Genomic DNA, 12,475 nt, shown 5'->3' with positions numbered 1-12,475 from the left:
AATATATATAGACATATTAGATGATACTATAGTTTAATTGGCGGGATATTTTCCCACCACTGCAATAATCCGTTCGAACTATAACAAATTACGTTCGAACGGTAATCCAGCTGTTTTGTTTTTTGGCGGGATGTTTTCCCGCCATTTGCCTTGTCCGTTCGAATGTTTTTTTACGTTCAAACGTTAACATATGTGTTCGAACGGTTTACGAGTACCGTTCGAACACATATCCTTTATGTTTAAATATAACTTTTTTCATCATTAAATGAAAAGTACTATAACATCATATGTATTAGTTATATATACTATCATATATAATGTAATATATACTATCATATATATAGTAATCTATACTAAATATATAGTATATATATATATATAGTAATATATATTATCATATATGTAGTGACCTATACTATCATATATATTATTAAGATCATATGTATTATTAATATATACTCACATATATATAGCCTCAAATATACTAAGGTCACATAATAAAGTGTAGAGAAATTTATAAGATGATAGTATATTAGTAAGCTATACTCTATATATATATGTTGTATAATGTCATATATAACTTTAGTAGGTAAAGTATAATGGAATATATAATATGACATATATTAGTTAAGTATAAACTCATACCATATAGCACTACATGCTATTATGTGGTACTATATACATATTAATATCTCATATATAACACTTTGATAGTAAAGTATTATGATATATTACTATTATACTATAAAAAAATATTTTATAAGTTATTATGCTTTCATTTAAAGTATTCTACTATCATAATATATATTATAATATTACATATATATTACAGTATATATAATCTACTATAATAGTATATATATTATAACAATTTATAGGAATATAAATATAGTATACATTTAATATATTTTTTAATAAACTTACAAAACTTCTGTTCGAACGTGAAATAGTAACGGTCGAACGGTTTTATATTAACGTTCTAACGTTCGAACGGTTATGCACGTATAAGTTATCGCAGGCAGCTCCTTCTCTCACGCCGCCGTCCCCACCGTTTGAAAAAGCGAGAAAACGTTTGAACGCACTACATTCACCGCCGTCTGCCGTCGTGATCAGCACATACGTCAATCACTTTTCCTCCCAAGTAAAGGTATGTATTTTCAAACTCGTTTTACCGTTTATTTTATAATTTTATGGTTTTATTTGTTTTTTTTTTAAATTGCATTTTTTCATCAATAATTACCGTAGAACATCATAAATCTATCGTAGGATGTTTAGAAATGAAGAGTACTTTGTTTTTAGTCGAAGAAACCACGGAATCGATTAATTTTTGAGTATTTTCATGGCCACTGAGTTGACTCAGCCATGGCCGAGTTAGATCTGTTTTACGTTCGAACGGTATTAACCAGTCCGTTCGAATGGTAAACCTGTACGTTCGAACTTGATCGACACGTTCGAACGTTGTAATTGTCCGTTCGACCATATATTTAGACGTTCGAACGCTAATTATTAAATTCATTCCATTAACATTTTATTAGCTTATTAAATTGTTTTCATCGTTTAATTGATTATATGTTCTATCAATTAATTTATTAAATTGCTATTAGTATATAATTTTGTAAATCTTTTAGTCGTAATTAGATTTTATCACTAATCTTGAATGTATATTTTATTTTTAAAATTTCAGGATCATAATAATGTCTTATTGGGACCGTAAACGGGTGGTAGATCAGGAGAACCTTCCATCCAAACAGTTCGAGAGCGAACCGTTTTACTTGAGCGACAGGTAAAACTGTCTGATTTTGTCGCTCTTATATGGGAGGGTCATTCCCTTCCATCAGTATTCAATGATCGTGGTTGGGCACCAATCTTAGATCAGCGAGAAGAAGGAATGGAGCTCGTTTCCTTCATTGAGATCGTTACTGAGTTCTATAAAGAGCTCGGTGCTGCTAGCCCAGACGATGGAGGGGCATATAGGATCTGTGTCCGAGGAGCTCCTGTTATATTTTCAGCAGACGAACTCGCTGTATATCTGGGTATTCCTAGGCTTCTTGATGCCTATCCAAACCTGCCGCCTAGAGAGTCTGGTCCTTCACGTGATGCAGCTATGTCTCAGGACGAGGGACTAGATTACACAGATGAGATCGATACACTTGCTGATCACGAGATCAGAGACTTGATTGTTGATCCAGATGCTCCAGTGTACGATGGCTCCAAGAGTATTAGGCAGGCAGATTTATCTTCATTCTTCAAGATTATGAATTCGATCATTGCCAATAATATTGACCCACGGCAGCACAAGACGGAGGTCGGCATGGATCGAGCGAGATTTATGATACGGGTCGCTCGTGGCATCCCGATCGACCTCGTTGGTTATATATTTGAGAGAATCCGATCAGAGGCACAGTTCATTACGACAGATATACTTCTGTTTGGGATCCTCATCACTCGATTTTTGCTACATGCCGGGGTTGTGTCCGAACCTGCCGAGCGTTCCCGATTTCCGATGGCACCGATCAACAGCACCACCCTATCACGGAGCACGGGACACTCTAGATTTCATTTTCGTGGGGCTGTTCCTGACAGGGCTGAGATTCAGAGAGATGCGCAACCGGGAGATACTGGAGTATCGGCTGGTGAGACATCTACACAGGCTGAGACATCACGCACATATATTCGCGAGGAGATGGCTGACATATTGCGTGCTGAGATCAGCGTACACACATCAGCAGTGATTGATGTAGTGCATACTGCAGTGCATACTGCCATGTCTGAGTTGCGTACAGAGATTATGGCTACCGTCTCTGGGTTACGTACAGAGGTTAATGAGTTACGTACAGTGATTAATGCCAATAATGCAACTCAGGTCACAGTTAGTACTCGACTGACACAGATAGAGACACAATTAGCTGCAGTCGAGGATGTGTGTAGAGACCTCGCATCACAATAGTTTTTATCTTTTATTTATATTTTCTTTTGTTGTAATTATGAACAATATATATGGCATTTTGATAATTTGCTTTATTTGGTTGATTAATATATATGTGGTTGATAATATTTATTTAACTAAAAATCTTATTTAACGTAAAAGAAATTATTAAAATATTTTAAAATTAATTACATAAAATTAATTAATGAATTTGTATATATGATATATATTTTTTATATTTTGAGTTTCGTACCGAGATTAATATTATACCTTCGAATGTATAAATGTGGTGCTTGAATATGTTCTAACTAAATATATTCCGTTCGAACGGTTTAGAAACCTTCCCGCCAGGATTTACCACCAAATATTTTCCGTTCGAACACAACAAATTCTCGTTCGAACGTTTTTGAACTTTCCCCGCCATAATAAAGTAATTATCCGCCAAATTTTACTGTTCGAACGTATTTTTTCACTTTCGAACGGAAAAATTTTTTTGAGACGATTTAATTCGTCACAGAAAATACTGTTCGAACGGTTATTTTGACGTTCGAACGATTTTCTAAATTCATCGATTTTTTGAGACGAAATTTAAATTTCGTCTCAAAAAATGACTTTTAGGGATGAAAAAAATTTCGTCCCTAAATAATTTCATCCCAAAATCTCAAATTTGTTGTAGTGCTCCCATGGGACTTAGTGCAAATCAGTCAGCTAGTTTCTAATATCTTGAGGTTACTGTTATAGTACCACTACAAAGCATTTTTGAATTTTGTGGAAACATTTATATTTATTCAAGGAATGCCAATCAGTTTCTTTTACGTTTCCAGTGCAGCATATTGGGTAATTGCAGCATGCACGATGAAATTTGAATGAGCGGCATATGAGTGTGGCTTTGTTGTTGGGTTGATAATCGCGGTATTGGGTTTGAGTGTAATATGCTTCAATGTAATAGTTTTGGAAGTGTAATATGTTTATCTGATAGAGGTATGTAAGTGTACATAGGAAAATATGGTATTTTTTTTATCTTTTTGGTATTTATAATAGTTCTGGAAGTGTACATACACGATTCACAAATATTTATACCTTATTTAGATACAGGAATTGTTTCATTTCATCTCATATATTTATTATAATTTTTTTAAATTTTCACACAAAATATAATAAATAATTCAATTTTTTTAAATTTTAAAATAATCATAATATTAAAAAAAATATTTTAATAATATTTTATTTAATTTTTAATTTTTATCTAAAACTATTTTATATTATCTTAGTGTCAGGAGGAGTAGGTAATTTATTGTATTTTTGGTAGCATGGTGCAATCAGACATGAATATACACAATAGTGTGCTACAGGTAGTACGTTTGTACCACTGTGGTTTGTTTATAAATAGGTTGTACGTTTATTTCCAATAAATGGTATGTGGGCTACGTAGATGTAGTACGTTTGTATTAATGCTTGGTTGAAATTGAATGTAATTAGGTATTGGATGTTCTAGAAAGTTGTGTTGACAGTGGGTTGATAATAATAATAAATATATATCTAAAACTTCCTGTTCTGTAAAAATGTGGTTTGGGCATTGAAATCAAGAAAATTATTACAAACTTGGATAGCATTGGCCATAAGAAAATCTACAAGTTCGCATTATGTTTACTTGTAACGATATAAAAATAAGTATATAAAAGTAGAGATCATGATGGAAAATGTTACCTCCATCGATTTATTTATAAAATGGTTCGGCGTGGCAATAAATAACTCTGATCGCCAGTCCTTCGTGCTTATCCTTCATGATCTATCAATTAAACAGAGATGATATCTCTTGTTTTGTGGGAGTTATCTCATGTAAGATATTCGTACTTTGCCTTGGGCCTCATCCCCCACTCTTCAAGGTTATCTCACCTGTAATTGTGGTGGTGGGTCATTTACTTATAGGACTCTTAGCTTCAAGCCATTCGCAAGTCTTTCTGGCTTACAGATGGACTTGGCCTCAGATATGGGTTTGGCCTTAGACGGGCTCTCAGCCCAAGGGTCTAAATGTCCCCTCCAGTTACTCCGATAATTTCTTTTGTGCTTGCACATAGGAAATTAAACAATCAGGCTCGTGGTCTTTCTTTTTTTTTGTTGGTTACTTACCCCACTAGTCTTATTCGCATCAATCCACTCTTTTTCCCTTTTAGGAAAGACATGGCTTACGTCAGCCATAATAATTCCTGCTCATTTAATGTGTTTACAAAGAGGGTTGTGACTGCCGGCACAACCAAACCTTTCGAATTACCCAGGTTCTTCATGATTACCTTTCTTGGGTGCACTTTACAAGTTGTTTCGCCTCCCATCACTTCTGGCTTCACTCTCATTTGCTCTCTTGTCTTCCTCATCTTCTCTCGTATTCCCCTTTACTATGTTCTTTAAATTCCCTCGCTTTCCTTCTCGTATCCCTGCATTTTCTTCCCTCAAGACTTCCGTAATGGCTAGTTGCAGTCCTGCTAAGACAGTGGCCAAGCAAAAGCTCAAATCCTCTCTCGCCCATCAACCCATTTCCTTCGATAGGTATTCTTGGCACTTGGTTCTGGGTGTGGAAGACCTTGTCGAACTGAGGGAATCTTTCTGTATTCCTGAATTGGTGGATATGAATGTCCCATAGAGGTGGATGGATTGATGAAGAGGGTTATCACAAGGTTGTAGCCCTAACGGTTTATTCTCTTGCCAACGGGATTCACCTTCCTTTCATCTGCCCAGTGCATGATCTGTTGAATTTTTTGAAGCTTGCCCTTGCCAAGCTTCAAAGCAAGGCGTGGCGTGGCGCGTGCTGATGTGTGCTTGAGTCGTCTTCCGCCGTGTTCTAAGCCTCTTGGGGAGGTGTACCCTGATCTTACGCCAAAGGAATTTCTGTCTTTCTACGGGGTGGTGTCCTTACCTGGGAACATTTGTAGCTTTCGTGTGCACGGGCAACGCCTGGCAGCCTTCGAGGGGCGTTACTCCAACGCCAAGCAGTGGACCAGTAAGTTTTTCTTGATCTTTGGTGATGGTTGGGAATACCCCGCTGATGAAAAGCTCGTTAAGGATTAACATGTCTCGGCCAACTGGGGGCGCGTACCTGATGAAAAACTATTCCCGTTGGGATTGACCGATAGTCAACAAAATTGAGTGAATCTTGTCCATGAATGGACGAAAGACCATGGTCGCGACAATCTGTGGTCGGATGACCTTCCTTTTTACTCTAGTATTGATAGGTTTCTATCGATGCCTAGTCACACCAATGTCATGGGAAAAAAGCTCAAACCAGTCCCCCCTCCCCCGACGGACGAAATGGAGTGTTCCTCAGACTATGGGGCTGAAAATGAAATGCCCTCACATTGAGGGCGTGACTCCTAACAGCGTTGTTGGCTCTCCCGAGAAAATGACGCCAGGGGCGGGCATGGATGTTGTTGTTCCTAGCCAGGCCACGCTAGTGGCATCCCCAAGAAAACGTCCACATGGCTGAGCCCCGGTCTTTATGATCTAGGTGCTTTGATGAAACAAACTCTTGAGGATTTCTCATTGGCCTATGATATTGGAGTCCCTTCGAGGAATGATTCTGCAAGCGCCCTTTTCGAATTTCCCTAGGTACTTGTTGCGGATTCAGTGCTTGGTGGCGGGAGTGATTTGAGTGACATGTATGCTGTCTTTGCTTTGGGCTGTGATGCCATTGAAGGAGTGGTTGGTATTACCTCCCTTGCAGTTAGAGACCTTATGGTTGAAACTGTGGGTGGCAGCGCGGGCTTTAGTGCAAGGTTGGGTTCCTCTACACACTCTTTGCCCTGCACCACTTTAGGCGGCGAGACTCCACCCACGAACCAATATAGGGCCTCCATCCCTTCGCCAACACCGTCATCTTTTGGCGATGAGGGGGACACTACTCCTCGCAAAGGTGGGTAGGTCCCTGGAGATTAGGCGGTCGTGGAGGCAAGGACCCTAGGATGAAGATTTGGATGGTCGGCGAGCAAACTTTTGCCAAGACGAGTTTTCTTGTGAGCCTTTTGGCATTCATGTTGAAGGTGGCCTACCTGTGCCCATGCCTAAGGTTGCGACAACCTTGCATCTCCTGTTGGGGCACCCAGCACAGGCTGGAGTAGGTTCGGTGGGAGACGTTGCCCAGAAGGAGGATGCTGGTCCTCGTATTTCTTTGCCTCCCTTGGAGGCGGTTACGGAGATGACAAGTCGCCTGAGTATGATGTTGGCCCTAGTAACGCTTCTTCTCCTTCTTGTTTGCTTTTGTTTGTAGGCACTTTCTTTTGGCTCCTAACTTTACTATGCTTGTGTAGAATGTTAAAGCCCTGGCATCTCGGGTCGTGGAGGAGAGGTCCAATTTGGAGGATGAGGTTCGTGAGAGGCGAAAGTTCTCCTTTTTTGCCAAGCAGGAGAACAACCGCCTTAAGGATGAGAGGAATAACCTGCGCTGTTGTTTGGAGCAGGCTAATGGTCATGTCCAATCCATGGAAGCTGACCTTGATTCTCTTCTCGAGGAGTCGTCTAGTCTTCGGTCTAAACTCCTTCGTGTTGAGAGCCTTTTTGCTCGTGAAAATTTTGCCCTGCATGTGGCTGAGATGGAGAAGGCCACCGTTCGGGTAGAGGTTCTGCACCTTAAGGGGGCATTGGACTCCTCTGAGCGCTCTTGGGCTGGTGCTAAGAAGAAGCTTAAGGAGGTGGTTATTGCTTTGGCTTCCTCTAAAAAGGAGCACGAGAGGGTGGCGACGAAGGTTGTTGTGAGGAGAAAGGCATTTTGGAAGGAGCGCCATGAGAAAGACTCCAAGATCTCCGATCTACGAGGTGACTTGGACCGGGACAAGGCTGCTTTTACCAAGTACAAGAAGGAGCGCATTGCGATTTATGCTTGCCAAGATAAGAATCTGGCCAGTCTAGAGAGGTTGTCTTTGGAGGTGAGCGAGTCAAGGGTGGCGCGAGGAAGGCTAGACGCTGAGCTGACTGCTGCGAACAACGAGATTGTTCAGCTACTTCCCCAACTTTCTGCCACCCACGTTGTCGGAGACAGGGCCTTTGGACATGGGTACTGCGCGGGGTTAGCAAGCTTGAAAATGCATTTCTTGGCCAACACCCAGACTGACCTAAAAAGTTTAAACTTAGCAAACTTTACGCCTAATGTTGCCGCTTGTCAGTATGTAGACTCAGTGAGCTGGGATGTGATGCCGGACGCCTTTCCTCGTCCCTCACCTTAAGGATGAGAAATTTGTTTTTGCTCGAAATGACTACTGGGCCCCTATTTTGGGCTTTTTTGTGAATCTTTGTAAGCCTTTTTTTTTTTGACTTCGATTTTCACCATTCTGTTGCTTTTTGCCTTGAACTTGTTTGTCGATTTTGGTTGAATGTTGGGAGTATGTTTTGTTTATAATGCCGTGTCTCTTTTGGTACTTTTATTCTTTCGAGGCTCCTTACGCCCATCTTCTCTTTTGAGGGGATCGTCTGGTCTTTGCAACCTTTGCGCCCTGTTCATTTGGAAGGGGTCATGTGATCCTTGCCACCTCCACGGACCATACGACCTCCACGCCCTATTTGCTTGGAGGGGGTCGTGTGGTCTTTGCGACCTCTAAGCCCTATTCGCTTGGAGGGTTCCATGTGGTTTTTGGGACCTCCACGCCATATTCGCTTGGAGGGGTCATGTGGTCTTTGCGACCTCCACGCCCTATTCTTTTGGAATGGGTCGTGTGGTCTTTGCGGTCTCCATGCCCTATTAGTTTGGAGGGGGTCGTGGGATCTTTGCGACTTCCACACCCTATTCATTTGGAAGGGCCATGTGGTCTTTGTGACCTCCATGCCCTATTCGTTTGGAGGTGGTCGTGTGGTCTTTGCGACCTCCACACCCTATTTGTTTGGAAGAGGTCGTGTGATCTCTACGACCTTCATGCCCTATTCGCTTGGAGGGGGCCATGTTGTATTTTTGACCTCCACGTCCTATTCGTTTGAAGGGGGTCGTGTGCTTTTTGCGACGTCCACGCCATATTCGCTTGGAGGGGGTCGTGTGGTCTTTGCGCCCTCCACCCCCTATTCGCTTGAAGGGGTCGTATGGTCTTTGTGACCTCCACATCCTATTCATTTGGAAGGAGCCGTGTGGTCTTTGTGACCTGCACGCCCTATTCTTTTGGAGGAGGCCGTGTGGTCTTTATGACCTCCACGCCTTTGTTCGCTTAGAGGGGGCCACGTGGTCTTTTCGACCTTCACGCCCTGTTCGTTTAGACAGCAAAGTAATTGACCGAAAGAATAGATATTCCAAAAAGAACAGAACCTTGTCTCTGAATCAAATGAATATGAACGAACAAAAAGATGAACTTTCTAAGGATAAAACCTTTTTAGGTACTCGGCGTTCTATGGGTGTTGCAATTATTTCCCTTCACTATCTTTGAGTCAATATGATCCTGGGCGGTTAGTAGCTGTCACTATGTAAGGCCCTTCCCACCGTGGATCGAGCTTCCTTTCGCCTCATATGGTGACTCCTGCTTCTATTAGGACAAGGTTGCCGACTTTGATCAACCTTGGCTTGACCCGTTTGTTGAAGTATTGCTCTGTTCTTCTCTTGCTGAGGACGTTCTGGACTTTGGCTTATTCTCTTATCTCTTCAAGGAGGTCTAGTTGTTCGCTATGAGCTTGGTCGTTCCTTGCTTGATCAAAGTGGCTGGTTCGGTGTGTTGGCAAGCCAACTTCTGTGGGAGCAACTGCTTTGCTCCCGCACGCCAAAGCGAAAGGTGTCTCACCTGTCAGGGTTTTACCAAAGTCCTGTAAGCCTATAAAACTCGTGGTAGCTCTTCTGTCCATTCGCCTTTCCGATTGCCTACTCTCTTTTTCAAAATTCTGAGTAAGGATTTGTTTGTTGATTCTGCTTGTCTGTATTCTTGTGGGTTGCCTGGTGATGAGTACTTCACTTTTATCCCGAGTTCTTGACACCATGCCCTGTAATGCTCGGAGTCGAACTACTTCCCGTTGTCTGAGATTATTGTATTGGGGATCCCGAACCTGCACACAATGTTCTTCCATAAAAACCTGGTTACGACCTTAGCTGTTATGGTAGCTAGTGTTTCTGCTTCTGCCCATTTTGTGAAGTAATCGACTGCTACGACCATGTGTTTTACCCCACCTATTCCAGGCTGGAAAGGACCGACCAGATCGACTCCCCATTGGGCAAAGGGCCACGAGGAAATGAAGGATGATAATTTTCTGGTGGGCAATGGGGAACTGGGGCTTATGCCTGACACTGGGTGCATCTCCTGGTGAACTGCTGGGTGTCCCTGAGGGTGTTTGACCAATAGTACCCTTCCTCAGGGCTTTCCTTGCTAACGCTTTTCCATCTGAGTGGTTGCCGTAGATGTCTTCGTGTATCTCTACAAGTATATATTGCACTTCCTTAGGTGAGATGCACCTGTGTAAAGGTGTTGCGAAGCCTCTCTTGTACAGAGCCCTGTTGATTTTGACAAATCACGTAGCTTTCTTCTTAATCTTCATTGCCATCTCCTTCCCCATGGAGAGTTTTTCCATATCCAGAAATTCCTCTATTTCCTTGGCCCATTCTGGCGTTCCGAGCCTTACCTGTTCAATTGAGATTTCGATAGCTGGCATTTCAATTAATCTCCGTTGAACTTCCCATGGTAATTCTGCTTCGTCTCTGGTTAAAGTTGCCTTTGCTAGTCTGTCTACCACAGAGTTATTCGTCCTTGGAATATGCATTATGGTGAAGTGTTCAAACTGGTCGTGCAAGACTAATACCTGCTCAAGATATTTTTTAAGCTTTTCCTCGTTAATGGTGTAGGTCTCTGTAACATGGTTCACCACTATTTGAGAATTTGCCGTAACTTCTACTTGCCTGACGCCTAATGCCCTGGCAGTGGATAACCCTACTATCAAGGTTTCATATTTTGCTTCATTATTTGTGACCTTTGAAGTAGAACGTCGCCATAAAATAATGGTTTTGTCTTGTTTTTGTGATGATATGTACTCCTATGTCACCACCTGCCCAGCATGCTGAGCTGTCGACGTAGGTCGTCCAAGGCTTCCCTAGCTACTGGGCTACAGTTTCAGCGGGGAACCCGTTAAACTCCGCAACAAAATCTACGAGTACTTAGCCCTTGACTATGTTTTTGAGGGAGTAGCTGATTTCAAACTCGCTGAGCTCGATGGACCATGCGACCAAACGTCAAGAGGAATCTAGTTTTTGCAGCACTCTTTCGAGAGGATTTTCTGTTAAGACCTTTATGGGGTGGGCCTGTAAGTACGACCGTAGCCTTCTAGCTGCCACTACTAGCGAGAATGCCAGCATTTCCATCTACGGGTATCTGACCTTGCCGCCTCACAGGGCCTTACTTGCATAGTACATTGGCGCCTGCATTCCTTCCTCTTCTTTAACTAAGACAGCTGACACAGCTTAAGGGGATATTGCCAGGTACACGTACAAAACTTTCCCTTGATTAGGTTGCTTCAATAGGGGTGGGTTGGCTAAATATCCCTTCAACTATTGAAAAGCTTGGTCGCATTTTTAGTTCCAAGGGTGCATTTTCTTCAGAATACGAAAAAATGGGAGACATTTGTCTGTGGATCGGGACACAAACTTGTTTAGAGCCGCTATTCTCTCTGCTAGTCGCTGAGTATTGTTAATGGTTCGGGGGGCCGCCATTCTCAAGATTGCTTCTATCTTCTCAGTGTTGGCCTCTATTCCTCTCTGCAAGACTATGAACCCCAGGAATTTGCCCGAATTTACCCCGAACATGCATTTGGCTGGGTTCAACTTCATTTGGTACTTTCGCAATATCACGAAGGACTCCCTGAGATCCGTTAGGTGCTATTCGACGTCCTTACTTTTTACCAATAAGTCGTCTATATATACCTCTATAGACTTTCCGATTTGGTGCTTGAACATCCGGTTGAGCATCCTTTGATATGTTGCTCCGACATTCTTCAGCCCAAAAGGCATTACCCGATAGCAGTAGAGTCCTTTGTCAGTTATGAACGTCGTCTTCTCCTCATCTGCTTTGTTCATCCTAATCTGATTGTACCCGGAGTAGGTGTCCATAAAGCTTAAAAATTGGTGTCCAGCTGTGGCATCCACGATAACGTCAATTCGTGATAGTGGAAAGCTATCTTTGGGGCAAGCTTTGTTAAGGTTGGTGAAGTGTACACACATCCTCCCCTTGCCATTGGCTTTTTTGACTAGTACTACGCTGGAGAGCCATTTTGGATAGTGTACTTCCCGTATGAAGCCCATCGCCAGGAGTTTCTCGATTTCTTCTACTACAGTCGTGCACTTCTCAGTGCTGAACGACCTCCTATTTTGTCGTACTTTCTTGGCCTCAGGGTGAACACAAGGTTGTGCTCTATGATCGAATTATCGATCTCGGAAATCTCTTCGTAGCTCTAGGAGAATATATCTCTATGCTCGATCGACAGTTGCTCCAGGGCCTCTTGATACTTTGGCGGGAGCTTGGAGCCAACCCTTATGGTAGCGGCTGGGCGTTCTAGATGCAGCTTCACTATGCGTAAGGGCTTGCTGGCTTCGACTTGTAACAGGCTATCTTC

At 42.1% G+C, this 12,475-nt stretch overlaps 1 protein-coding gene across 1 annotated transcript; it reads right to left on the bottom strand.

The window, feature by feature from the left end:
• Nucleotides 1-10,384: 10,384 nt before the first annotated feature.
• On the bottom strand, nucleotides 10,385-12,164 carry LOC121260932. Its single transcript, XM_041163061.1, has 3 exons — nucleotides 11,787-12,164; nucleotides 11,512-11,621; nucleotides 10,385-10,784 (listed from the first exon to the last, which is right to left on the bottom strand). The coding sequence occupies exons 1-3, from the start codon at nucleotides 12,162-12,164 to the stop codon at nucleotides 10,385-10,387; spliced, it is 888 nt and encodes a 295-aa protein (XP_041018995.1).
• Nucleotides 12,165-12,475: the final 311 nt, after the last annotated feature.

Source organism: Juglans microcarpa x Juglans regia, chromosome 1D, assembly GCF_004785595.1.
Source record: "Juglans microcarpa x Juglans regia isolate MS1-56 chromosome 1D, Jm3101_v1.0, whole genome shotgun sequence".
In the NCBI taxonomy this organism is placed as follows: domain Eukaryota; kingdom Viridiplantae; phylum Streptophyta; class Magnoliopsida; order Fagales; family Juglandaceae; genus Juglans; species Juglans microcarpa x Juglans regia.
This window is presented reverse-complemented; position numbering and strand designations above follow the sequence as displayed.